At 41.4% G+C, this 27,800-nt stretch overlaps 1 protein-coding gene across 1 annotated transcript; it reads right to left on the bottom strand.

Annotated features, from left to right (window-relative positions):
• Window positions 1-1,399: 1,399 nt before the first annotated feature.
• LOC123834068 (zinc finger protein 709-like) lies at window positions 1,400-27,399 on the bottom strand. The gene is made up of 5 exons (XM_064570457.1): window positions 27,051-27,399; window positions 5,891-6,015; window positions 5,413-5,539; window positions 5,167-5,227; window positions 1,400-4,372 (listed from the first exon to the last, which is right to left on the bottom strand). Exons 2-5 carry the CDS (start codon window positions 5,891-5,893, stop codon window positions 2,806-2,808), a joined length of 1,758 nt encoding a protein of 585 aa, XP_064426527.1. The 5' UTR covers window positions 5,894-6,015; window positions 27,051-27,399; the 3' UTR covers window positions 1,400-2,805.
• Between the last annotated feature and the right edge of the window lie 401 nt (window positions 27,400-27,800).

The following is a 27,800-nucleotide window of genomic DNA, read 5'->3' as shown; positions in this document are numbered from 1 at the left end:
AACTTAGAGGCTTGGTGACATCATAAAGGAGATATTAAACACAGTTTACTAAGAAGTGAAATTACATATTTTCACTGAGGTTCTCAGAGGTAAATAGTGTCCATCAGTTCACTGTAGGAAATATACTAGTGTTTAGATAATGAGTAGGTAGGGCAACAGCTCTTCTAGGGGACTGGCCTTGCCAAATCTTACAGTGCTGAAGAGAAAAACAGCAAACACTTCCATCAGACAAAGCAATTTGGTGATCGTGATGGATCAAGACAAAAAGAAGGGTATTTTGTAACCATGTCTCTCAAAATGGAGAAGAGACCATTCTAAGTCACAAAAATAACCAAAATTCTCCTCTCCTTAATATGACTGACTGGAGCTTCTTATAGGCGTAGCCCCACTACACTGGGAATCATAATCATCTTCTAGAAGGTAAAGACAATGGTAGACTTGTTTACCTCCACAAAGCATCCAATACATCCAGAACCTTCTTGCCGTTACTAAGTAGTAATGAAATCACCTAGCAAAAACCCAAATCATGTAAGTCCTTTGAAACACTCTTACTAATAAATCCACTCATTTAGGGTTTGCAGTCCTTTATTTTTTAAATATTAGAGCACATGAGCAGGGATAGAGGGAGAGGGAGAAGCAGACTCCCCTGCTGAGTGGGGAGCCTGATGTGGGGCTCGATCCCAGGACCCTGAGATCATGACCTGAGCCACAGGCAGATGCTTAACCAACTGAGCCACCCAGGCACCCTGCGGTCCTTTTTTTAAAGTAGGCCCCATGCCCAGCTTGGAGCCCAACATGGGGCTCAAACTCACAACCCTGAGATCAAGACTTGAGCCGAAACTGAGAGTCAGATGCTCAACCAATTGAGCCACCGAGGCACTCCTGCAGTCATTCTTATTACTATAGTTCACCACACCCCTGCTGACTGCTGATGTCAACGTAGTGGGTTTGTCTAGCAAGAGGACACTGACCAAATGAGAAGTTTCATGACAAAGACTGTACCTATGAAAGAATGAAAAGTACCTCAACATGTGTACAACACAAGGTAATATTGAGAATGTATGCTTAACTTGACAAAATTACAAAGTTGATCTGAAAATTCGTAATTACAATGGGATATTTTAATATATGCTCTCAGGAAATGAGAGACTCAGTATATGTTAGCATACAAATTAAAACAGTTAATAAAATGTTTTAAGATTTTATTTGAGAGCGAGAACAAGCTCAAGAGCATGAGTGGGGGAGAAGGAGAAGCAGACTCCCCACTGAGCAGGGAGCTCGATGCAGGGCTCGATCCCAGGACTCTGGCATCATGACCTGAGCCAAAGGCAGATGCTTAATGACTGAGCCACCCAGGAGCCCCAGTTAATACAATGTTTTAAGAAATGACTACAGAAGATTCTGTTTGACAAATGCATTGCTTTTAATCACATACAATCAACCATACTTGAAAATATACCGAGGAATGACGCACAGCGGTGAGCAAACCCGCCTGACAGGAGGGAGGGGTCAGCAGTAGCTGCAGCCGAGGAACAAAGTCCACAGTGGTTCTTTTGGTCACTGTAGCACTCACAGTGGAATCAGGAGTACATGGTCACTAGCAGTATTACCAAAACAAGGTATTTACTACACAAATTAGACCTTAAATGAATACGATACAGAGGAGAGTCTGAGCACCAGAGAGTACTCCCACCCATGAAAGTTCAGATTAGTTGCCTGGTGGACACTTGAGGGATGGCAGGAAAATCCAAACTGTGATGGATCTTTGATGCCGAACTTGTGAAGGTATATGTGGAAACCTACACCTCTGAGAAATGAAGTCGAGCAGTTAATTGTGGTTTTGAGGACACTCTTGACTAGGAGGGCAAGGGATCAGGAAAATAGGCTGCAAGCAGGGATCCTCAAAGCTCCTGTACAGCTCTGTCTGGTGGCTCTGAAACCTGATGCCTCCTGTGCTCCTGCCTTTCAAATCTCACACAAGTGAGGCTACAGGTATAGAATCACAAAGGAAACAGATTCTAGAAAATGTCACATTACCCAGGTAACAAAACACAATTTAGGAGTGCCATCTCCAATTCTACATTTTGTTATCCAGTGACTGGTCTGTCTTAATGCAAAGGTGATTATTCAAATCTCAGCCAGAAGGAATGGCAAAGGCCAAAAGATGGAATTAACTGATCAGACAATACTTAATGCACTCTGTGTATTTACAAATTTATGCCATCTTTTTATTAGCAAGGAAAATGGAATTAAGTCTCTTCTGGCCAAAACAAGAATTGGTTTTCTCCCAAGAAAGATGGAATATATGATGGATAATGGATATCCAGTAGCTGACACAGGAGGCCAGTAGGAAAATACCAAAGCATCATTTATCGATAATTCAATTAAAACATTATATAAAAATTAAATCTACTTGCACATTTAGAAACCACTTCAATACACCCATGGATCAAACAAACTCCAAAATGGAAAGAGAAAAATGTTATCAACTGATTTAAGGAGAAAACAAATATCTATTAATCTTTAAACAGTAATAAGAGTACTTACAGAATTATCTCACCTCAGTGTTCATTTTTGAAAGTAGTAAATATCCACAGTCCAGAGATCCACTTTAAGAATGAGGCACTGATCATGTATTTCTAACTTTTATAATGATTCGTGTTACAGTTTTCTGGAACATTATACATGGATTAATTTGTATCAGGGTTTCTTATATTTGTTGGATTTCTTTCCAGTGGGGGTTTTCACATGTAAGGATGAAGGTCAATTGATGTTTTTCCCACACGGCTTACATTCAAGAGGTTTCTATTCAGTATGAGATCTCTCATGCCTTCGAAATGAATTGGGACGACTAAAGGCTTTTCCACATTCTTTACATTTGTATGGTTTCTCTCCAGTGTGCATTCTCACGTGTCCTCGAAAGGTAGTGCGATAAATAAAGGCTTTTCCACATTCCTTACACTCATAGGGTTTTTCTCCAGTGTGAGTTTTTTCATGCGTTCGAAAGGATGTGTAACAACTAAAGGCTCTACCACATTGTTTACATTCATAGGGCTTCTCTCCTGTGTGAGTTCTTTCATGTATTCGAAATGAACTGGGAAAATTGAAGGCTTTCCCACATTCCTTACATTTATAAGGTCCATCTCCAGTGTGCATTATCATGTGTGTTCGAACACTTGAGGGAGAAATGAAGGCTTTCCCACATTCTTTACATTTATAGGGTTTCTCTCCAGTGTGCTTTCTCATGTGTCCCTGAAAGGTTGTGCGATAAATGAAAGTTTTGCCACATTCCTTACATTCGTAAGGTTTCTCTCCAGTGTGAGTTCTTTCATGTATTCGAAAGGAACTGGGCCAACTGAAGGTTTTACCACACTGTTTACATTCGTAGGGTTTCTCTCCAGTGTGAGTCCTTTCATGAGATCGAAAGGAACTGGGACAAATGAAGGCTTTCCCACATTCCTTACATTTATAAGGTCCATCTCCAGTGTGTGTGATCATGTGTGTTCGAATGCTTGACAGAGAAATAAAGGCTTTCCCACATTCCTTACATTCATAAGGTTTCTCCCCTGTGTGAATTCTTTCATGTATTCGCAAACCTAGAGGAGAACTGAAGGTTTTCTCACACTGTTTACATTCATACTGTTTCTCTGCAGTGTGAGTCCTTTCATGTCTTCGAAAGGAACTGGGACAACTGAGGGCTTTACCACACTGCTTACATTCATAGGGTTTCTCTCCAGTGTGATTTCTTTCGTGTATTCGCAAACCCAGAGGAGACCGGAGGGATTTCCCACACTGTTTACACTGATAGGGTTTCTCTCCAGTGTGAGTCCTTTCATGTGTTCGCAATGAAGTAGAACAACTAAAAGCTTTCCCACATTCCTGACATTTGTAAGGTCCATCTCCTGTGTGAGTGATCATGTGTCTTCGGAAAGTTGTGAGCCACGTGAAAGCTTTCCCACATTCCTGACATTCATAGGGTTTTTCTCCAGTATGAGTCCTTTCATGTCTGTGAACAGACTTGCGGTAGCTGAAGGCTTTCCCACATTCCTTACACTTATATGGCTTCTCTTCACATTCGTGATACTCATATGGCTTATGTCCAGTGTGAGATCTGATGTGCCTATTAAGGGACGAATGACGCACAAAGACTTTTCCACACACACTACATTCACATGGTTTTACTCCAGAAGGCGTTTTCTTGTTCAGATTAAGATCTGGAGTCTGGGTGATAGTTTCTCCACACTGATGACCTTCAGGTGGTTTTACTCCAGAAGGCGTTTTCTTGTTCAGATTAAAATCTGGAGTCTGGGTGATGGTTTCTCCACACTGATGACCCTCTTTGCTTTCACAATGTTTTTCTACCATATGACTTCTGTAAAAAATGGGAAGTATTTTATTAATGATTTCTTAGTAATTCATATTAGTAGGGTATTAGAATTACATTTTTATAACTTACAGCAAAATGAAGGTTCCCTGCCCTTTCTGAATTGTTTGGAAAGTTAATATACTGAATGCTCCGTAAATAGGACTTGACCACAGCTATTATGTAAACAAAGATTATTAACATACAGGGTTTCTTTTTTGTTGTTTTGATCTATCTATATCCATCCATCCATCCATCCATCCATCCATCCGAGAGAGAGTGAGCACAAGCAGGGGGAGTGGCAGGCAGAACAAGGAGCCCAATGTGGGGCTCAGTCCCAGGACTCTGAGATCATGACCTGAGCCAAAGGCAGACACCTAACCGACTGAGCCACCCAGGTGTCTCAACATATGGGTTTTTTTTCATATGGGGTTTCTTTATGCTGTTTCCAAGTGGACAGTTTTGCAAACATTCAACACCTATGTCACATTTAAGTAAATATTTCCAGTGAAAAAAATTTAAGGATAAATCTGAATAACTTGTGTTTTATTTATTAACGATTTTATTTATCCACTTGACAGAGAGAGAGAACAGGCAGGGCGAGTGACAGGGAGAGGGAGAAGCAGGCTCCCACTGAGCAAGGAGCCCAATGTGGGACTCAATCCCAGGACCCTGGGATCATGACCTAAGCTGAAGGCAGACGTTTAACTGACTGAGCCACCCAGTACCCCTGAATAATTTGGTTTTTAAAAATTCATGACATAGGATTCTCATGTGGGACATTGCTACACTGTGTGACTCACCTTAGTCGTCTCCCCTGGGTATTGTACCTATCTTCGGTGTCATGATCTTTCCATTTTTTCTCTAAAATGCAGATGGAGAAAAAATTCCATGTTATTAGAAATTATAGAAAAATTGCTAGATTTTAGGTCTATGATGAACTTAGCTTACTAATGTACTCTTTTCCCACACGTCAGAACAAGACTGATGGGCAAGAAATACTTGTTTCTCTAATTGTCAAAGTTTGGTAAGAATGTCATCATCTTTACCTATTGAGGCCAGGTTTCTGAAGGTTTCCCGCATCACATCTCTGTAAAGTTTCTTCTGCGAAGAATCCAGTAAAGCCCACTCTTCCAGGCTGAAGTTCACAGCCACATCCTCAAAGGTCACTGAGTCCTAAAACATCCCAAATATGTTTACAGTAGCATACATGAGTCTGACAGCACTGGGGATTTATACTCAATTTATAGGAAGGTTATGTATGATTCTGTGGTCTCCAAACATTTATGTCTTGGTCATGAGAAATTTTCTGTTCACACTTCCTCATAAATTTAACAGCATCATGAACACATGCAAATTATTTATTCATCTTTACTGTGATCACTTTAAATGTTACTGTTCTCTAATGGCAGGGTCTAGAGCACCTTGGAGAAATGAGAGAAATGCTATACAAATGAAACAAGTATTATTTTAAGCACACTAATTCCTTTTGAGAAAAACTCTCTCATCTCCTTCCTTCTTACCTACCATTTAACTCAGCACTCCATGATGTACGGGGTCAAATCTGCATGAGGTTTTAATGAATAAAACACAATGAAGAACTGGAAGCTTTTTCTTCTAGTCCCATCACCAAACATGAGAGTCCAGGAGGCCTGTGGAAATGCAACTTGTAACAAGGATCAGCTTGCCATATCGGCCTGAAGGCCGTTAGAAGTAGCCAGATGTAGCTGGATAAATGAAAATATTCCTGTGAAGAAGTAGAACTTTTCACTTGTGTAATTCTTATTGCACTCAGTTTTTCCATTCTCTCTGTCCCACTTCGTGGAGCCAGGAAGTTACTCAGAAGTTAGGGCTCAGAGATCTCCACAAAAACCCTATCCACATGAGCCTCAGGGCTGCTGCTCACTTTTTAGGACACACACTGAGATGAAAAGGTGCTAGAGGAACTCTTTTTTGGTCCAACTGTAACAGCGTCCTCTGGCCCGTCCCAACCCTGACGAACAAGTTAAGAAGTGCAGGTTGCAAGGGAGTTTCCTGACATCCACAATGGTTTGATGGTGAATCTGTTCATGATTATTAAATACATAAAGGATTCAGCGGTGCTTTCCTCCAAAAGAACATAAAATGGCCATTCTCCGACTTCAGGAGGATGTTTCCTGACCAGCGCTCTCGAGGGGGCCTCTCATCTCCTCTCACTTAGGAGCTCAGCTGTGCTGGACAGAAGCACTACAGCAAACCTGAGTGCGGGAGTCCCTTAGTTGAGGACACCACATGCTGCCCACAGGGTATAACTGAGGTCTCTGGGGAGGAAGGCAGGCCTCTCAAGCAGGCCTGAAATGGCTTGAAAAAGCAGGGAACGGCATGCAGACCTTTTTCTCCCCCGAGGTTGTGAGTGGACTAAAGGTTCACACACAAGGGCAGGCGCCGGCATGAACTGAACCTCTTGCCACTGCCAAAGCAGGAAGCACTAGGCCTTCTTACTGTCTTGGACAGAAGTGGACCAAGGAGGAAGAAGGAGGGATGAGCTTCAAAGCTGTGAGCAGTCAAACATCAAAAATTGGAGTCAGAGACTTGGGTTTTTTTTTTTTTTTTTGGGGGGGGGGGGGTCAATATAATGAACTTAGAAGCAGTCTCTCCCTCACAAGGAAAAAGCAAAAAAAATTAAACAACTCTTCTTTGACCCATCAGAGAAGTGAAGACACGGCAAACCACAGTCTTCAAAATTGGAGACAGAAAAGAAGCTATTTTGAAATATGCCCAGAATATTCTATTCTTAACAAGGACTGTCCTCAGAAGAATCTGTTTCACTGGGGCCTAAGCAAACAGAAAAAAAAGAACACAATATCCAAGAACTCTGGGATAATGACAAGGGTAAAATACACACAATGGGAATAACTGATAGAAATAAAGACAGAAAAAGTAAGTGAAGCAATAATCACTGCATCTTCCTACCATTCGAGATTGCAAACTGCAGATCTGGGTAGCTAAGAGAGCACAAAATATGAAGGGGAAAAAAACCCAAACAACCAAAAATGCAAATTCAAGCACATCCTATTCAAACTGGAGAAAAATCGTAAACAAAGAGATTATAGTGAAAGAAGCCAGAGCAGGGAAAAACAAACCTCAGTTACACTGAAACAGAGGTAAGAATTAAATTGGACTTCTTTCTGAAACCATTTCAGCAAGAAGAGACTGGAGCAAAACAAAGTGCTGAAAGTAAAAAACCACCATCCTACAATTCTGTGTTAAAATTATTCTTCAAAAACAAGGAAGAAATAAAGACTTTCTGAGGCAAACATTGAGGAATTTGACATGAGTACACCTGTTTTTCAAGAAACACGAAATTCATAGGGAGGTAAATAAGAAAGGCAGAGCATTAGGAAAGAAATTAATGAAGGTAAAATACCTTTTCTTTTACTAACAAATCTGACAGGTATCACTTTTTAAAAAAAATTTTTTATTGTTAATCCCCATACATTACATCATTAGTTTTAGATGTAGTGTTCCATGATTCATTGTTTGTGCATAACACCCACTGCTCCATGCAGAACGTGCCCTCTTTAATACCCATCACCAGGCTAACCCATCCTCCCACCCTCCTCCCCTCTAGAACCCTCAGTTTGTTTCTCAGAGTCCATAGTCTCTCATGGTTCATCTCCCCCTCCGATCTCCCCCCCTTCATTCTTCCCCTCCTGCTACCACCTTCTTTTTTTTTTTTTAACATATATTGCATTATTTCAGAGGTACAGATCTGAGATTCAACAGTCTTGCACAATTCACAGCGCTTACCAGAGCACATACCCTCCCCAGTGTCTATCACCCAGTCACCCCATCCCTCCCACCCCACCCCCCACTCCAGCAACCCTCAGTTTGTTTCCTGAGATTAAGAATTCCTCATATCAGTGAGGTCATATGATACATGTCTTTCTCTGTTTGACTTATTTCGCTCAGCATAATACCCTCCAGTTCCATCCACGTCGTTGCAAATGGCAAGATCTCATTCCTTTTGATGGCTGCATAATATTCCATTGTATATATATACCACATCTTCTTTATCCATTCATCTGACAGCTATCACTTTTGTATTCAGTAATAGCTTTTGGATAAGTGAAATGAATGACAATGTTACAAGGGACAGGGAGAAATTAGGAATACGCTGACATAAGGTAAACTCAGGAAAACAAAGTAAAAAAACTATAATTGATATGCTGAGAAGAGATAAAATGCTCAGTTAAAGCTAAAGCCGGCAGAAAAATGGTGGAAGACAAAGAAATAAGGACAACTTTTTTAAAAAAGAGTAAAAAGCACGGTAGATATTAATCAACATTATCAATAACCACTTTAAACATCAATGGCCTAAACCCTACAAATGAAAGACATACTATAACAGCACATTAAATAGAACTAAATATAGACCCAAATTAACTTAAAAGGATGGAGAAAGATACACCATGCCAACAGTAATCAAAAGAAAGCTGGCAGAGCATATTAATTTCAGACAAAGCCTACTTCAAAGCAAGGAAATATCAGATAAAGAGGGAATCATGTATTGATAAAGAGGTCAAATCTCCAGGAAAATAGAACAATCCTTTCTGTGTATGTGCATTAATAACAGAGTAGCAAAATATGTTAGGCAAAAACTCATAAAATTGGACCCATCAAGACCCCCATATCAGTAACATAAGAGTTTCAGCAGGAAGAAAATCAGGAAATCCATGGAGTATGTCATCAACAGCAAATACACATTCTTTTCAGGTTCACATGCAACATTCACCAAGACAAACTGCCTTCTGGGATATAAAACACCTTAAATTTGAAAGAACAGAAAACATACAATATGTTCTCAGGAAACAGCAGCATTAATCTAGAAATCAGTAACAGGAAAGCAGATGGAAAACCCCAAAGACATGGAGATAAAAAACTTCTAAATATCGGGATCAAAAAGTCTAAAGAAATCATCATTATTATTTTGAACAATATAAAAATAGAATTTATCAAAAGTTGTCTGGTGGAGCAATTGTAGAAGCCTAGAAGGAAATTTATACCATTGAACAAATAAACCAAAGGAAAAAAAAAAAAAAAGATCGACAATAATGTAAGCAACTACTTGAGGAAACAATAAAGAACGACAAATTAAACCTTAAGGAGAATAAAACAGTCCAGGTCATGATGGTGACACACAACGATCCTGAACTTACTTTCTCCCACAGACACACTGAATCTACATCTACATATGGAATAATTTCCTTGGAAAAACCCAAACCCCAAAAACTAGCTAAGCAGTTCCTACACACTGGATGAATGAGCAAACAAACCACATGAAAGCTGGTAAGAGAGGCTGAGACACAATCTTGCCATAAACCCCACCCCTGGTGCAGCAACCCACAATCAGGAGGGAACTCAAAATCCCAAGCTTCTCCCTGAGGAGTGAAGGTTCTGAACCGCACTTCTGGTACCCCCTACTCTTAAGACCTGAACTTGAAGATGAGCCCCCAAACATCTACCTTTGAAAGCCAACAGAGCCTGCATCCATGGGACCAAGAAGGCTATAGCCAACTGAAACAGTTCTTAAAAGGCTCACATGTGCAGACTCACCCAGCCCAGGACCCAGCATAGAAGCAGCTGACTGCAAAGCACCCAGACTTTCTGTTGAAGTGGCTTGTTTGAGGGGTGCCAGGGTGGCTCATTCGGTTAAGCGTCTGACTCTTGATTTCACCTCAAGTCGTGAGATGGGCATGGAGCCTGCTTATGATTCTCTTTCTCCCTTTCCTTCTGCCCCTCCCTGCTCTATTTAAAAAACAAACAAAAAAACCCCAAAAAACAAAAAACAAATGAGGCTTGCTTGCTAATCTTAAAGTGTCAGCTTGAAAGGCAGGCATCTAATTTAACATACATCTAGGGGCTTACTGAAATGTTCTCCAAAAACAGACGATTTGTGTGCTCTCCCTCTGCCTCACTGCAGCTCTCCAGTATCTCCCAGGAGCACGAGCCCTGGCCTGACACTCTTGATTTTTGCAGAAAATTTTTGCTGCCCAGGGAACACCTCTAGATTGCTTGGCTCTGGCGGTCAGTGGAGCTTACGCCCGTGGGTCCCACAAGACTGTAACAAATGGAGAGAGTTCTTAACTGGCTACCACCATTCTCAGGGCACAGCAAAGAGGCAACAGACCGAGGCACCCAGTCTCTGTCAGAGAGGCCTATTAGTTTATCTTCATAGCTGTCATCTGAGGGGTGAGCTTCTAATTAAACACACACCGAGGACCCAGCCTACATCCTCTCTGGAGATCAGGGGGCGGGGGGGGGGGGCCAGAGGTGCAGGAGTGCTGACAATATGGGCCTCCGACCCTGTCCAGGTTCGCTCAGTGACTTTGCCTGGGCCTTCCTGTTCCTGGCCCCTCAGAGGTCAATACACACACGTAAGGAATGCCCACCATGGCTGGAATGAGGGGATGCTTGTTTTGGCCTTCCATCAATCACAGGTGGTGCCACAAGATCCGATTAAAGGCCAGCTGTCCATTAGGGGCGTGCACGCTCTCTGACCTCACTGCAGTGTCCTCCTGTGTGTCCCCTTCTTCTAGAAAATCTGTGGACTGAGGCCTGGACTTGTGGAGAATAACTCTGCAGCTGCCTGGACCATCCTCTGCCCACTCTCCCATCAATAAGTTAGCCTGAATAAAACTGTAAACTGTATGAAGTGGCCTGTTTTGTTTTTGGTCTCAAAGTGCCTTCTCAGTTTGAGGCATACTTCACTGTCTCTCCTCCATCTTCTAACAAGTGGGCACCATCTTTACATGCTTCCTCTGCCCTGCCTCAGGCCCCCCGTGCCATACGAATCTCTAACATAAGAGCTCGTACACATGCCCTGGAGTCCCTTAATATCCTGCCTTTGGTGGCCAGCAGGGCTTGTACTCAATGGGATGGTACCAAAGAAAGAAACCATTCCTAACTGGTTATTACCCAGGGCTCAGAGCAGAGGAAGCAGGCAGAAATGTTCACCTCCCAGTCTTCACCTGAAAGAGGTTATGTTGCAAACTTTAAAAGCTGCTGCCCGAGGGTCTGCCTTCTAATCAGCCTGAATCTAGGTGCTGCCTGAGATCTTCCTCTTGGGGGCACTGCCTCAATCACTGGGAGCAACTAAAAATAGACTTCTTGGACAATCACAAAGGTTTGAGAGACAATAAAGGGCTCTCTTCCATGAGGTCATTCCTTCAAGACTGGGAGAGGTGGCTGTTTTATCTAACACATAAAACCCAACAGTGTCGGGGCACCCGGGTGGCTCAGTCGTTGGGCGTCTGCCTTCGGCTCGGGTCATGGTCCCAGGGTCCTGGGATCGAGCCCCACATCGGGCTCCCTGCTCTGCGGGGAAGCCTGCTTCTCCCTCTCCCACTCCCCCTGCTTGTGTTCCCTCCCTCGCTGTGTCTCTCTCTGTCAAATAAATAAATAAAATCTTTAAAAAAATAAAAATAAAACCCAACAGTGTCAAGGAAACCAAAGAAACAATAATATATTCCCCAAAAAGCAAAATATAAAACCTCAGAAAAAGGTTTCATTAAGGTATGAAAAGGAGACAGGTGATTTATCTGATAAAGAGTTCAAAATAACAGTGATAAAAATGCTCACCTTGCTCAGGAGAAGAATGGATGAAAAAAGTGAGAATTTCAACAAACAGAAAACAAAGTACCAAATAGAAATCATAGAGCTGAAGAATAACTGAATTGAAAAATGAAGACAGGGCAGAACTTACCCAATCAGAACAGCAAAAAGAAAAAAGAATGAAAAAGAGTGAAAACAGCTTAAGGGAGTTATGTGACTACATCAAGCTGACCAACGTCTGCATTATTGAACTCCCAAAGAGGAGAGAAAGGAGCAGAAAACTTAACTTTAATAATGGCCGGAAACGTACCTAACCTGGAGAAGGAAACAAACATCAAGATCCAGGAATCCCAGAACTCAATGAGACTCACACCAAGAAGCATTATAATGTCAAAGCTGAAGACAAGGAGAGGCTCTTAAACCAGCAAGAGAAAAAAAAAAAAACAACTTATGTACAAGGGAACTCCCATAAGATCATCAGATTTTTCAGCAAAAACTTTGCAGGCTAGAAAGGAGTGCTGTGATATATCCAAAGTGCTGGGGGGGGGGGGCCGGAATGCTAGGGCCATCAAAAAACATGAAGTCTTGCCATTCGCAACCACGTGGATGGAACTAGAGGGTATTATGCTAAGCAGAATAAGTCAATCAGAGAAAGACAAGTATCATATGGTCTCACTGATATGAGGAATTCTTTTTTTTTTTTTTTAAGATTTTATTTATTTATTTGAGAGAGAGAATGAGAGCACATGAGAGGGGGGAGGGTCAGAGGGAGAAGCAGACTCCCTGCTGAGCAGGGAGCCTGATGTGGGACTCGATCCCGGGACTCCAGGATCATGACCCGAGCCGAAGGCAGTCGCTCAACCAACTGAGCCACCCAGGCGCCCAATATGAGGAATTCTTAATCTCAGGGAAAAAACTGAGGGTTGCTGGCGTGGTGGGGGTTGGGAGGGATGGGGTGGCGGGGTGGCTGGGTGACGGACACTGAGGAGGGTATATGCTATGGTGAGTGCTATGAATTGTGTAAGACTGATGAATCACAGACCTTTACCTCTGAAACAAATAATACATTATATGTTTAAAAAAAAAACAAAGATAGTAGAAAAGGAAAAATGAAGGGGGGGAAATCAGAGGGGGAGACGAACCATGAGAGACTATGGACTCTGAGAAACAAACTGATGGTTTTAGAGGGGAGGTGGGTGGGGGGAAGGGTTAGCATGGTGATGGGTATTAAAGAGGGCACATACTGAATGGAGCACTGGGTGTTATAGGCAAACAATGAATCATGGAACACTACATCTAAAACTAATGATGTAATGAATGGTGACTAACATAATAAAAAAAAAACTGCTAGGGACGTCTGGGTGGCTCAGTTGGTTAAGCATCTGCCTTAGGCTCAGGTCATGATCCCAGGGTTCTGGGATCCAGCCCCATATCGGTCTCCTTGCTCAGCAGGGAGCCTGCTTCTCCCTCTGCCTGCCACTCCTCCTGCTTGTGCTGGCTCGTTCTCTCCCTCTGACAAATAAATAAATAAAATCTTTTTTAAAAAAGAAAAAAAATGCTAATCAAGAAAACTCAACTCATAAAGCTGTCTTTCAGAATTGGAGAAAAAAGAGTTTCCCAATGAAGCAAAAGCTAAAGGAGTTCATCACCAGTAGACTGGCCTTGCAAGCCATGTAAAAGGAACTTTTTTAAGTTGAAATGAAAGGATGCTAATTAGTAACAGGAAAATATGAAAGTACAAATTATACTGTTAAAGGCAAATATATAGTAAAATTCAGATTAATGTAAAGGTGGTGAGTTTTTTTTGTTTTGTTTTTAATTTTACTTTATTATGTTAGTCACCATACATCATTAGTTTTTGATGAAGTGATCCATGATTCATTGTTTTTTTAATAACACCCAGTGCTCCATGCAGTACGTGCCCTCCTTAATACCCATCCCCAGGAAGGTGGTGAGTTAATCATATGAAAGTTGAGGTTAAAAGACAAAAGTATGAAAATAACTTCACTAACTTGTTAACTGAGACACAAAGATGTAAATTGTGATATCAAAAACATAAAACGGGGTGGGGGGGATAAAAATGTAGAGTTCTAGAATGCACTCAAATTGTTATCAACTTAAAATAGATTGTTATAAATATAAGCTTTCGAGTAGTAACCTCATGGTAATCACAAAGACCTATAGTAGACACACAAAAGAGAAAGGAATCTAAACATATTCCTACAGAAAATTATCAATCACAAAAGAAACCAAGAACAAATTACAAAGCAGCCAGAAAACAGTGAACAAAATGGCAATTAGTACATACCTACCAATAATTACTTTAAAATGTTAATGGACTAAATTCTCCAATCAAGGGCGCCTGGGTGGCTCAGTTGATTAAGCAACTGCCTTCAGCTCAGGTCATGATCCTGGAGTCCCGGGATCGAGTCCCACATCGGGGTCCCTGCTCAGAGAGGAGCCTGCTTCTCCCTCTGACCCTCCCCCCTCTCATGTACTCTCTCTCATTCTCGCTCTCTCAAATAAATAAATCTTTAAAAAAAAAAATTCTCCAATCAAAAGACACAGAGTGGCTGAATGTACTTTTAAAAATCTATACTGCTGGGGCACCTGGGTGGCTCAGTCGGATGAACGGCTGCCTTTGGCTCGGGTCATGATCCCAGAGTCCTGGAATCGAGCCCCACATCGGGCTCCCTACTTGGTGGGGAGCATGCTTCTCCTTCTCCCCTGCTTGTGTCTGCACACGCTCTCTCAAATAAATAAATAAAATCTTTAAAAAAATAATAAAAATCTATACTGCTTACAAAAGACCTGAGGTGTAAAGACCTACAGATTCAAAGTGACAGGATGGAAAACATATTCCATGCAAATGAAAACCAAAATAGGGTGCCTGGGTGGCTCAGTTGTTAAGCGTCTGCCTTCGGCTCAGGTCATGATCCCAGAGTCCTGGGCTCCCTGCTCAGTGGGGAGCCTGCTTCTCCTTCTACCGCGCTCCCCTTGCTTGTGTTCCTGCTCTCGCTACCTCTCTGTCAAATAAATAAATAAAATCTTAAAAAATAAATAAATAAAACCAAAATAAAACTAGCTATTTTGTATGACACAAAATAGGCTTTAAGACAAAGACTGTAATAAGAAACAAAGGAGGTCATTATATAATAATAAAGGGGTGAATCCCATTAGGAGGATATAATATTTGTGAATGTTTATATACTCAAAATAGGAGCACCTAAATATATAAAGCAAATATGAACAGACCTAAAGGGAGAAACAGCAATACAATAATAGTGGGGGACTTTAATATCCTATTTTCATCAGTGGATATATCATCCAGACAAAAAAATCAATAAGGAAATACTGAATTTAAATGACACAGTAAACCAGATGGACTTAACAGACATTCCATCTAAAAGCAACAGAATACACAAAATACACATTCTTAAGTGCACACAGAACATTCTCCATAAGAGATCATATATTAGGCCACAAAACAAGTCTTAATAAACTTAAGAAGATTAAAGTCGTATCAAGCATCTTTTCCAACCATAATGGTAGGCCTAGAAATCAACTGCAAGGAGAAAACTGGACCATTCACAAATAGGTGTGGATGAAATAACATGCTACTAAAAAACCAATGTGAAAAAAATCAACTGAGAAGTAAAAAAATACCTTGAGACAAATGAAAACACTACATACCCAAACTTATGAGATGCAGCAAAAGCAGTTCCAAGAAGGAAGTTCATAGCAATAAATGCTTACATCAAGAAAGATCTCAAATAAACCCAACTTTATACCTCAAGGAACTAGAAAAGAAAAAAGGAAGTCCAAAGTTAGAAGGAAAGAAATAACAAAGATCAAAGAGGAAATAAATAAAATACAAATTAAAAAGACAATAGAAAAAAAATCAGTGAAACTAAGAGTTGGTTTTTTGATAAGATAAATAAAATGGACAGACCTTTAGAGTCACCAAAAAAAAAGAGGACTCAAATATATAAAATCAGAAATGAAGGAGACATTTCAACTGGTACAAGAGAAATACAAAGGGTCATAAGAGACTACTGAACAATTATACACCAAAAAATTGGACAACCTAGAAGACAGGGATAAACTCTTAGAAACAAAATACATATCAAGACTGAATTATGAAGAAGCTGAAAATCTGAACAGACTGATTACTAGTAAAAAGAGTAAACCAGTAATCAAAAACATCCCAACAAACAGAAGTCCAGGACCAGATGGCTTCAATGGTAAACTCCACCAAACATTCAGAGAAAAAGTAATACCAAATCCTTCTCAAACTCTTACTAAAAAACAGGAGGGAACACTTCTAAACTAATTTTATGAGGCCAGTGTTACCCTGATACCAAAACCAGACAAAGATGCCATAAAAACATTATAATCCAATATCCCAGATGAACATAAGCTAGAAAAGTCCTCAATAAAATACTACCAAAGTGAGTCCAACAACACACTAAAAAGATCATGTACCATGATCAAGTGGGATTTATTCCATGATGCAAGTATGGTTCAGTATCTACAAATCAATGTGATAAACCATATTAACAAAATGAAGATTAAAAATCATGATTATCTCAATAGATGCAGAAAAGGCATATGGCAAAGTTCAACATCCATTTATGATAAAAACTCTCAACAAAGTGGGTATACACAGGAAGTACCTTAACATAATAAAGGCCATATAAGACAAGCCTACAGATAACCTCATACTCAATGCTGAAAAGGTCAAAGTTTCTCCCCTAAGATCAGGAACAAGAGAAGATTGCCCACTACATAAAACTGGAAGTTCTAGCCAGGGCAATTAGGCAAGAAACAGTAAAATGGCACCCAGATTAGAAAAAAACAAGGTAAAATGGTCTATTTGTAGATGACATGATATTCTACAGATCTTCCTCAACTTATGATTGTGTTATATACTGATAACATCATAAATTGGAAATATCTCTAAATTGAAAACGTAGGGGGACCTGGGTGGCTCAGATAGTTAAGCATCTGCCTTCAGCTCAGGTCATGATCTCAGGGTTCTGGGATCAAGTCCCGCGTTGAGCTCCTGGCTCAGTGGGGAGCATGCTCCCTCCGCCTCCCGCCCCCTCACTCCCCACTCATGCTCTCTCTCTCAAATGAATAAATAAAAATTGTTTTAAAAACTGAAAATGTATTTAATACACCTAACTTACTGAACATCCAAGCTTGGCCTAACCTACCTTAATTGTACTCAGAACACTTATATTAGCCTATAGTTGGGTATAATCATCTAACACAAAGACTGTTTTTTAAAAAGTCTTTTAGGGCGCCTGGGTGGCTCAGTTGGTTAAGCAACTGCCTTTGGCTCAGGTCATGATCCTGGAGTCCCGGAATCGAGTCCCGCATCGGTCTCCCTGCTCAGCGGGGAGCCTGCTTCTCCCTCTGACCCTTCCCCATCTCATGTACTCTCTCTCATTCTTGCTCTCTCAAATAAATAAATAAAATCTTTTAAAAAATAAATAAATAAATAAAATAAAATAAATAAAAAGTCTTTTAAAAGGGAGAGTGGGGGGGGGCAGAGAGAGAGAATCTCCAGCAGACTCCCTGCTGAACGAGAAGCCCTACACAGGGCTCAATCCCATGACCCTGAGATAATTACCTGAGCCGAAATAAACTGACTGAGGCATCCAGGCGCCCACGAGGCCTATTTTTAACAAAGTGTTGAATATCTCATGTAGTTTATTAAATACCATACAGAAAGTAAAAAAACAGAACGGTTGGGGCGCCTGGGTGACTCAGTGGGTTAAGCGTCTGCCTTCAGCTCAGGTCATGATCCCAGGGTCCTGGGATTGAGCCCCGCATCGGGCTCCCTGCTCAGCGGGGAGTCTGCTTCTCCCTCTCCTGCTCCCCTTGCTTGTGCTCTCTCTCTCTGACAGAAGTAAACAAAAATCTTTAATTAAAAAAACCCCAGAACGGTTGTATAGGGACAGAAGGGTTTTAACTGTAACGGGCATTTACCCTCATGACTGTGTAGCCGACCGGACACTACGTTGGCTGCTGGTGCCACCTAGCATCACAAGAGAATCTTGTACTGCATACTGAGAACGGAAAAACAAAAATTCAGAGTATGGTTTCTACTGAATGTGTATTGCTTTTGCACCATCAAAAAGTCAAAAAATCTCGAGTTGAATCATTAAGTTGGGGACTGTCTGTATATAGAAAACTCTAAAGACTCCACCAAAAAATTGTTTGGTTACATTTCTTTGCACTAATAAGCAACTATCAGAAAGAGAAATTAAGAAAACAGTCCACCTTAATAAAAAATTTTTAATGGTGGGTTAACTATTTTGGAATTAAAAAACTTAATAAAATTTAAAAAATAGTCCAGGGGACACCTGGGCGGCTCAGTCAGTTAAGCATCTGCCTTCAGCTCAGGTCATGATCCTGGGGTCCTGGGATCGAGGTCCGCATCAGGCTCCTTGCTCAGTAGGGAGCCTGCTTCTCCCTCTACCTGCCGCTCCCCCCACCCGATTGTGCTCATGTGCTCTCTCTCTCAGACAGACAGATAAAAATAGTCCACTTAAAATTGCATCAAAAACAAAATAGGAATAAAATTAATTAAAAAAGTGAAAGGCCTATATACTGAAAACTGTAAGACACTGATTAAAGAAATTGAAGATGACACAAAATAAATGCAAATATATTCCATGCTCAATGGACTGAAAGAATTACTACTGTTAAAATATCCATACTATCTAAAGCAATTTACAGATTCAATGCAATCCCTATCAAAATTTCAATGGCATTTCCACAGAAACAGAACAATCCTGTAATTTGCATGGAACCACAAAGACTGAGTAGTCAAGCAATCTTAAGAATGAATCTGGAGGCATAACACTCTCTTATTCAAAATGTGTTACAAAGCCATAGCAATCAAAACAGTAAGGCATTGGCATAAAAACAGACATACAGATCAGTGGAAGAGAACAGAGAATACAGAAATAAACCCACACTCCGTGGTCAATTAATTTACAACAAAGGAAACATATACAATGGGAGGAAGGACAGTCTCTTCAATAAATGGTGCTGGGAAAACTGGACCACTTTCTTACACCATATAAAAAAATCAATTCAAAATGGATTAAAGACTTGAGTGTAAGACATGACTCCATAAAATTCCTAGAAGAAAAGAGGTGGTAAGCCCCTTGACATCAATCTTAAAGATGACTTTTTAGATCTGGCAACAGGAGCAAAAATCAACAAGTGGGTCTGTATCAAACTAAAAAGCTTCTGCATTGCAAAGGAAATCATCAATATAATAAAAAGGCAACCTATTCAATGGGAGAAAATATTTACAAATCGTATCTCTGGTTACATCCAAGGGGTTATATCCAAAACACATAAAGAACTCATAAAACTCAACACCAAAAAAGAATCCAATTAAAAAATAAAATGGGCGGAGGATCTAAATAGACATTTATCCACAGAACACATACAGATGGACAACAGGTATATGAAAAGGTGCTCAACATCGGTAATCATCAGGGAAATGCAAATCAAAACCACAGTGAGATATCACCTCACACTTGACAGAATGGCCAGTATCAAAAAGACAAATAACAAGTGTTGGTGAGGATGTAGGGAACCTTTGTGCACTGTAATTGGATATGTAAATTGGTGCAGCCACTATGGACACAGTATGGAGAGTCCTTAAAAGATTAAAAATACAATGACCATGTGATCCAACAATGCCACTTCTGGGTATTTATTGGAAAAAAACTAACTGGAAAAAATACATGCAGCCTATATTCACAATTATTTACAATAGCCAAGATACGGAAACAAGTGTTCACCAATGGACAAACTGATAAATATTAATAGAATATTATTCAGCCATAAAAAAGAATAAAATATTGCCCCTTTTTTTGAAAGGGAGAAAGACAGCAGGAAGGGGCAGAGGGAGACAGAGACTCTTAAGCAGGCTCCACAGGGGCTCAATCTCACGACCTGAGCCAAAATCGAGTCGGGGGCTCACCCGACTGAGCCACCCAGGCATCCCAAAATCTTACCATTAACACCTAGACAGACTTTGAGAACATTATGCTAAGTGGAATAAGTCAGAGAGAACAACAAATACTGTATGATCTCACTTACATGTGGAATCTAAAAACAAAAACACAGGGGTGCCTGGTGGCACAGTCAGTTAAGGATCCCACTCTTGGTTTCAGCTCCGGTCATGATCTCAGGGTCGTGAGATCAAGACCCACATCAGGCTCCCCACTTAGGCAGAGTCTGCTTGAGACTCTCTCTCCCTCTGCCCCTCCCCATCGTGCATGCACACATTCTAAATAAATCCAAAAATAAATAAGTAAATAAATAAAACAAAAACCCAAACTCATACAGAAAACAAATTGTTGGCTGCCAGAGGTGAAGGGTGGGGAAAATGGGTGAAGGGAGGTCAAAAGGTACAAACTTTCAGTTTAAAATAAGTAAGTAGTCAAAACAATCTTAAGAACGACTCTGGAGGCATAACACTCTCTTATTCAAAATATGTTACTTATTCAAAATAAGTAAGTCATGGGGATGCAGCATACAACATGGTGACTACAGCTCATAATACTGTAATACGGAATATTTGTAAGTTGCTAAGTAGATCTTAAATATCTATGATAAGTAAAGAAACTGTAACTATGTACAATGAAGGATGTTAACCAGACTTATTGTGGAAATAATTCACAATATATACAAATACCAAGCCATTATGTTGTACACCTGAAACTAATGTTACATGTCAATTATATCTCAATAAAAATAAGGAAAATAAAATGGTAAGACTTACAAAAGACATTAAAAATTACAGGAAATTAAGAGACAATATAAAGAAAACCAAAAGCTAGTTCTTTGAAATGATTAATGGAATTGGTAAATGACTAGTCAATCTAAGTGAGAAAAGACAGAGATTACTAATATGAGGAATAAAAGGAGGTGAAAATGAAAAAAACATGTGATAAAACCCAACACACACTTATGGTAACACACTAGGAATAGAGAGGAGGAGTTCCTATTTCTGAAAAAGAACATCTACGTGAAAATTGTAGTTAACATATTAATGGTGAGAGACAGTTGCTTTTCTGGTAAGATAGAGAACAAGGTAAGAAGTCTCTTCTCATCACTCCTGTTCTTTATTGTCCTGGAAGACCTAGCTAATGCAGTAGATAACAAAAGGAAATAAAAGTTATATAGATTGGGAAGCAAAAAAATAAACCTGTGAGTTATATAACACATGGTTTTCTATGTAGAATATCTGATAGATTCCCCAACAATTTCAGAGATCACTCTGAAAATTAATAACAGCATAGCAAGGTTGAAGGATGCAGAAGTCAACTGCTTTCCAATAGACCCACACAAATGTAGTCAACTGATCGTTGACAAAGGACAAAAAGGCAATTCATAAAGTCTTTTTTATTTTATTTTTAAGATTTTATTTGAGAGAGAGAATGAGAGAGAGCACATGGGGGAGGGAGGGTCAGAGGGAGAAGCAGACTCCCTGCTGAGCAGGGAGCCCGATGCGGGACTCGATCCTGGGACTCCAGGATCATGACCGGAGCCGAAGGCAGTCGCTTAACCAACTGAGCCACCCAGGTGCCCGAGAAAAAGTCTTTTTTTAAAAAAGATTTTGAGGGGGCGCCTAGGTGGCTCAGTCGTTAAGCGTCTGCCTTCGGCTCAGGTCATGATCCCAGGGTCCTGGGATCGAGCCCCGCATCGGGCTCCCTGCTCAGCGGGAGGCCTGCTTCTCCCTCTCCCACTCCCCCTGCTTGTGTTCCTGCTGTTGCTCTCTCTCTCTGTCAAATAAATAAATAAAATCTTTAAAAAAAAATAAAGATTTTGAGAGAAGAGCGCATGCATGAGCGGGGGTTTGAGGGCACAGGGAGAGGGAGAAAGATAATCTGAAGCAGGCTCTGGCGGAGTGTGGAGCCCAACGTGGGGATCAATCCCATGACCCTGAGACCATGACCTGAGCCGAAATTAAGAGTTGGACACTTAACTGACTTAGCCACCCAGGCTCCCTGAGAAAAAGTCTTTTCTAGAAAGAGTGAATATCCACAAGCAAAAGATAAACCAAAAAAAACAAAAAGTGAATTTAGACACTGACCTTAACACCTCTCCCAAAACTTAACCAAAAATATATAGTAAATCTAAAGTTAAAAACTCCTAAAATATGGGGCGCCTGGGTGGCTCAGTCGTTAGGCGTCTGCCTTCGGCTTGAGTCGTGATCCCAGGGTCCTGGGATCGAGCCCCACATCAGGCTCCCTGCTCAGTGGGAAACCTGCTTCTCCCTCTTCCACTCCCCCTGCTTGTGTTCCCTCTCTCGCTCTCTGTCAGATAAATAAAATCTTAAAAAAAAAAAAAAAACCTCCTAAAATATAACATAGGAGATGATCCTGGGTTAACTAATGAATTTTAAGATACAACACCAAAAGCAAGATCCATGAAAGAAAAATAATGGGAAGCTTCATTTCATTAAAATAAAAACCCTGTTCTACAAAAGAGAGTGGTAAGAAAATGAACAGTCACGGGGCGCCTGGGTGGCTTAGTCGGTTAAGCATCTGCCTTCGGCTCAGGTCATGATCCAGGGTCCTGGGATTGAGCCCCGCATTGGGTTCCCTGCTCAGTGAAGAGCCTGCTTCTCCCTCTTCCTCTAATGCTCCCCCTGCTTGTGCTCTCTCTCTCTCGCTCGCTCTAACTCAAATAAATAAAATCTTTGCAGAACAGTTATCTGATAAAGGACACACAAAATGTCCAAAGAATTCTTAAAACTAAGACAAATAATCCAATTAAAAATGGGCAAATGATCTGAACACGTATCACCAAAGATAATACAGACTGCAAATAAGCATATGAAAAGTTGTTTAACTTCAAGTATCATTAGGGAATTATAAATAGAACATAAATGGATATCACTAGACACTTACTACAATGGATACAATTCAAAACAGTCAGAACACCAAATACTGGTGAAGATGTAAACCTACAGGAATCCTCATTCATTGTTGCTAGGAATGGAAAATGGTATGCCTACTTTGGAAGACAGTTTCTTATAAAACTAAACATACTCTTACCAGAGGATCTAGTGATCATAATCGGTATTTACCCAAATGAACCGAAACTCTGTACTCACACAGAAACATGCAAATGAATGTTTATGGATGTTTTATTCATAACTGCCAAGAGTTTAGCAAAATATCCTTCAACAGTAGAATGAATAAACAACCTGTTGTATATGTATCTGATAAATATTGTTTAGTGATAAAAAGAAATGAAGGATAAAGCCAACAAAAGACAAGGAGGCAACTTGAAAGCATATTAAGTAAAAGAAGACACTCTGACAAGGCTAAATACATTGTTTTCAAGTATATGACATTCTGGAAGAGACAAAACTATTAGCCAGTAAGAAGATCTTTTGGTGAAAGACAGGGGTGTTGGAGGGAAGGCTGATTATTAAACAGGTGGAACACAAGATATTTTTAGGAAAAGGAGAGACTATTCTATATGATGTCGAAATGATGAACACAGGGGTGCCTGGGTGCAGCAGTTGGTAAAGCATCCAACTCTTAGTTTCGGCTCAGGTCGTGATCTCAGGGTCCTGGGAGGGAGCCCAGCACTGGGCTCCATGCTCAGCACGGAGTCTGCTTGAGATTCTCTCTCTCCCTCCCCTTCACCCCACCTCCCCCCACACACGCACGCACTCTCTCTCCAAAATAAATAAATCTTAAAAAAAAGGAAATGATGGACACCTGTCATTATACCTTTGCCAAAACCCATTGATTGTATATAACACTAAATGTCTATGTCCACATAAACAGCAGACTTCGATGCATGACTACTGGTTCATCAATTGTAACAAACATACCACAGTAACAGGAGATGTAAAAAATACTCCAAACTGTGGATGCAAAGGGGTCAGGTGGGAACTCTGTACTTTGTGATCAGTTTTTCTGTAAACAAAATGCTCTAACAAAAACCTGAACTCTCGTCATTTCATATCTTAAAATTTTTTTCTGAAGTCTACTAGTTTCTTATGAATTGTAATCCTTAGCATGCAATTAATATAGAAGCAGCAAACTTATATACAATATATTTTACTGCTTAATAGTTTTCAACTTTTGCTACTTTAAATTTAATTTTAAATTAATTTAAACTTTTTTACATAGGAAATCATTCTAAGATTTAATTCCTTAAGCACTAATGGGTATAAAACTACAACCCATAAAAAATGAAAAATTTTAACTAACTAAAGGGACAAGGGAAATCACAGTTTGTCCCTCCACTATATTTCACACTAAGAATACTGTCAGGAATGAATAGCATGTTGCACTGCATTAGGGGGCTGCATTCATTCATTCATTCATTTATTTTAAAATATTTTATTTTATTTATTTGACAGCGAGAGAGACAGCAAGAGAGGGAACACAAGTAGGGGGAGTGGGAGAGGGAAAAGCAGGCTTCCCGCCGAGCAGGGAGCCCAAAGTGGGGCTCAATGCGGGGCTTGATGTGGGGCTCGATCCCAGGACCCTGAGATCATGACCTGAGCCGAAGGCAGACGCTTAACTACTGAGCCACCCAGGAGCCCCAGGAGGCTGCATTTAAACCCTGAAACCTACTAGGACTTTTAAAGATTTACATAAGCTTGGGTAGTTTTTCTGACATCAATTAAAACAGAAATTCATTTGCCTTAAAAAATAGTATAGACTTTTAAATGTCAAAGTTCCCTGGAGACATGCACATACAAAAAACTGCTCTATATATGAAAAAAGAGGGGCGCCCAGTGGGCTCAGTCAGTAGAGCATGCGACTCTTGATCTCGGGGTTGTAAGTTCAAGTCCCACATTGAGTGTAGAGATTTCCTAAAAATAAAATCTTTATATTAAAAAAAAACAATAAAAATGAAAAATGTGCCCGAGAACTTCAATATGCCCATCTCACAGCTTGAGATTGTTGCCTAAAAGGAATAAAAATTCCGTTTGGTTTCAAGATTTTCTTGCCTCACACATTTTTCTCAACTTACATCTTCAAAGCCCAAGAAATAAAAAATCTTACCCATTCAGACAGCAAATAAAACTGCAAACTACTAAGGGAAACTAGACTGAAAAGACTGGAATATTCAACAGATAAAAAAGAATGCCAAGGAAAGAAATGCAAACATTCAAATCAGCTCAGATAAGCAGCCTGCTTACCCAGAGTTAAGAAGGAAAACCCATATTCAGAAATTACACTCCCAAGCCGGGCTCCAGACATTCCCAGTTGAGACAGCACCTCCACAGTGGGTCAGCCTCTGGTGAACGAGGGCGGGCACGGACACCTGAGCACCTGCAGGAATGAACTCTGCGAGCCCCGCACACCCTCTCTCCCAGCAGCTTACAGGAACTCTCTTCCCCAAGGTTTCCAATATTACACATGAGGAAACTCTCAGGAAGATTCAGTTTAAGGTTGTGACCCAAAATGAACTCCCAAACTCATAAACATTTTGTCCAGGAGACAGAGCTCTGGACTTTCACAGAGCTTCTCAAAACAAAAATTATACTGAGTGCACCTCTACCATGGATGCAAAACCCAAACATGTAAAAACATCTAGGCCTAAGGAAACTCCCTTTGCCTTTGCCAGCTCAAAATGGCCTTAGCTTGGAGTCATTGGCCTCAGGCCTCTGCTCCCCAATCACAGTGCTTTGCACCACCATTGATAATTTATTTTTTTTTTAAGATTTTTATTTATTTATTGAGAGAGAGAGAATGATAGAGAGCATGAGAGGGAGGAGGGTCAGAGGGAGAAGCAGACTCCCTGCCGAGCAGGGAGCCCGATGCGGGACTCGATCCTGGGACTCCAGGATCATGACCTGAGCCGAAGGCAGTCGCTTAACCAACTGAGCCACCCAGGCACCCACCATTGATAATTTAAATGACAAACCCAGTGGTTCAAGAATCCCGCAAAATCTCACACACCCAGTGTTTATGTGTAAAGGAGGAAAGAAAATTTTAAGCAATTTTACTAGTTCAACAAGAAAACCAACTTTTTACTACCAGAAAATGAAGATGTCAATTATCTCCAAGAAAAGAAATTGACTTGTAAACAACTGTATTGGAATACTTAATGTTACAGGTCTAGGCCCTGATATGCCATTTAAAATCACCTGAAAGAACGTACCTCAGAATATTACTATGCCCACTTAGAAGAAAAAGGGGAACAAATTTTAACAAATAGAAAGTAATTTTTTTTTTCTGAAATTCGCCTTTTTGGAAATACTTTATACTATCCCCCAAGCTAAGTCTCAAGTGAATAAATCTTTTCAGGGTGACAAATGCAAGGAGGGGCAATGCTGACAGGACAGATCACCCAGGAAAGTTTTCAAGAACCTCCCACTCACTCAAAGGACTTCCGATAGGACATCAGTGTCCAGGAAAGATCCTGGGGGGAGGGGCACAAGGATTTCATAAAACAGTTCCAGGTGATTATTCTCTGCTTTCTAATCATGTAAAATACCCAAAAAAAGAAGTCTTTCAAAAGGGCCATTCATGGCTCTGTGGATAAATGATAAAATACTGCGTAATTTGAAACGCATCATGGAGAACAAATAGTTAATAATGATGTTATGAACTGGAGAGGAAAGATGGCGTTTCGGAATGCAGGGAAAGATCTGGAAATTTAGGCATTTATTGCCAGTCCTGTGAAGAGCTAGGCAGGGGCCACAGGGTCGCGGCTTTGAGACCCTACTCCCCAAACGTTTGGAAAAGTGAGGAGAAAGCGGGTGCCCCGGGGAGAGGGATGGGGACCCCACAGACCACAGCATCTCGCGCGCACGAACCCGGGAGACCGAGGCAGGACTGTCCCCTGGTGACCCGCCCCGTGGTCATCGCCCAACCCAAGGGAGACGCGGCCGCGCAGGGACAGGACAGGACAGGACGCCGGCGGTCCCGGCAGCCGGCCCGGCCCCGCGCTGCGTGCCGCGCCACCGGCGGCCTCGGGTCCGCAGAGTTCACGGCGGGGAGGCCAGGTCCCGCCACGGCCGGTTCCAGCCGGCCCCGCCGCGCCCCTTTCCCGACTCCCGGCCCCGCACACTCACCATTGCTCGCTTTCTGGGGTGGCGGGTCGAGCCACCATACGACTGCCGTGGCCGGCGGAGGCCACGGCCACAGAGGATGTGGCGGAAGCTCCCGAAGCCTCTCCGGACAGCGAGAGGGGACGCGAACCTCGGCCGGACAGCAGCGACGGCACACAGTCCCCGCCGTCCACAGCGCGTCGCCCGCACGTACGGTTCCGGCGACTCCCCTGATTGGACAGTTCGCACGGCCCCGCCCCCGCCCGCCTGAGTGACAGCAGGCCGGGGGTCACGTCTTTGAGCCGACCTTGCTTGGGCAGTGGCTGCGACCTGTTCTCGCCGAGGTCCGTGACCCTTCTTCACAAACACGGACAAAGGTGACCTCACCGAGGGTCATGATGTCATGATGTCTGGACGGTCCTAGACCAGCCCAGAAGCCTCCGGGGCTCGCATGTGAGAAACAGACGGAGGCAAAAAACCACTGGAAAACCTTTCAGTGTAATCCCATTGATACTTACCTGTTCAAAGGCTGGAGGAGGAAAGCTGAAAGAACTCTGCTTAGTGAAAAATGATAGATGGTAAAGGTGTCGAGGATAAACAAAGTATCAGGACAGTGGTCATCTATGGGGCAGGACAGAGGTGAGCCAGGGAGCAGAACATGAGGAGACCCTGCCTACTGCCCACAGTTAGGAATCTTGATGATGACTTCAAGGATGTTTATATTATTAGCAAATCCCACCGCAAAACATTTTGTTCGTTCTTTCCTCAATATAT

This window comes from Mirounga angustirostris, unplaced genomic scaffold (assembly GCF_029215605.1).
Source record: "Mirounga angustirostris isolate CCGP_5_RB_7025 unplaced genomic scaffold, mMirAng1.0.hap1 SCAF_1, whole genome shotgun sequence".
NCBI lineage: Eukaryota > Metazoa > Chordata > Mammalia > Carnivora > Phocidae > Mirounga > Mirounga angustirostris.
The sequence above is the reverse complement of the archived record's forward strand: the minus strand, read 5'-3'. Positions and strand labels throughout refer to the sequence as shown.

Bases quoted from the DNA above. Each gene is read 5' to 3' on its own strand.
- LOC123834068 (XM_064570457.1), bottom strand. The intron at 5,228-5,412 runs GTAAAGATGATG...TCTGCATTTTAG, and splicing joins CAGAAACCTGGCCTCAATAG to AGAAAAAATGGAAAGATCAT. The intron at 4,373-5,166 runs GTGAGTCACACA...CATTTTTTACAG, and splicing joins ACCCAGGGGAGACGACTAAG to AAGTCATATGGTAGAAAAAC.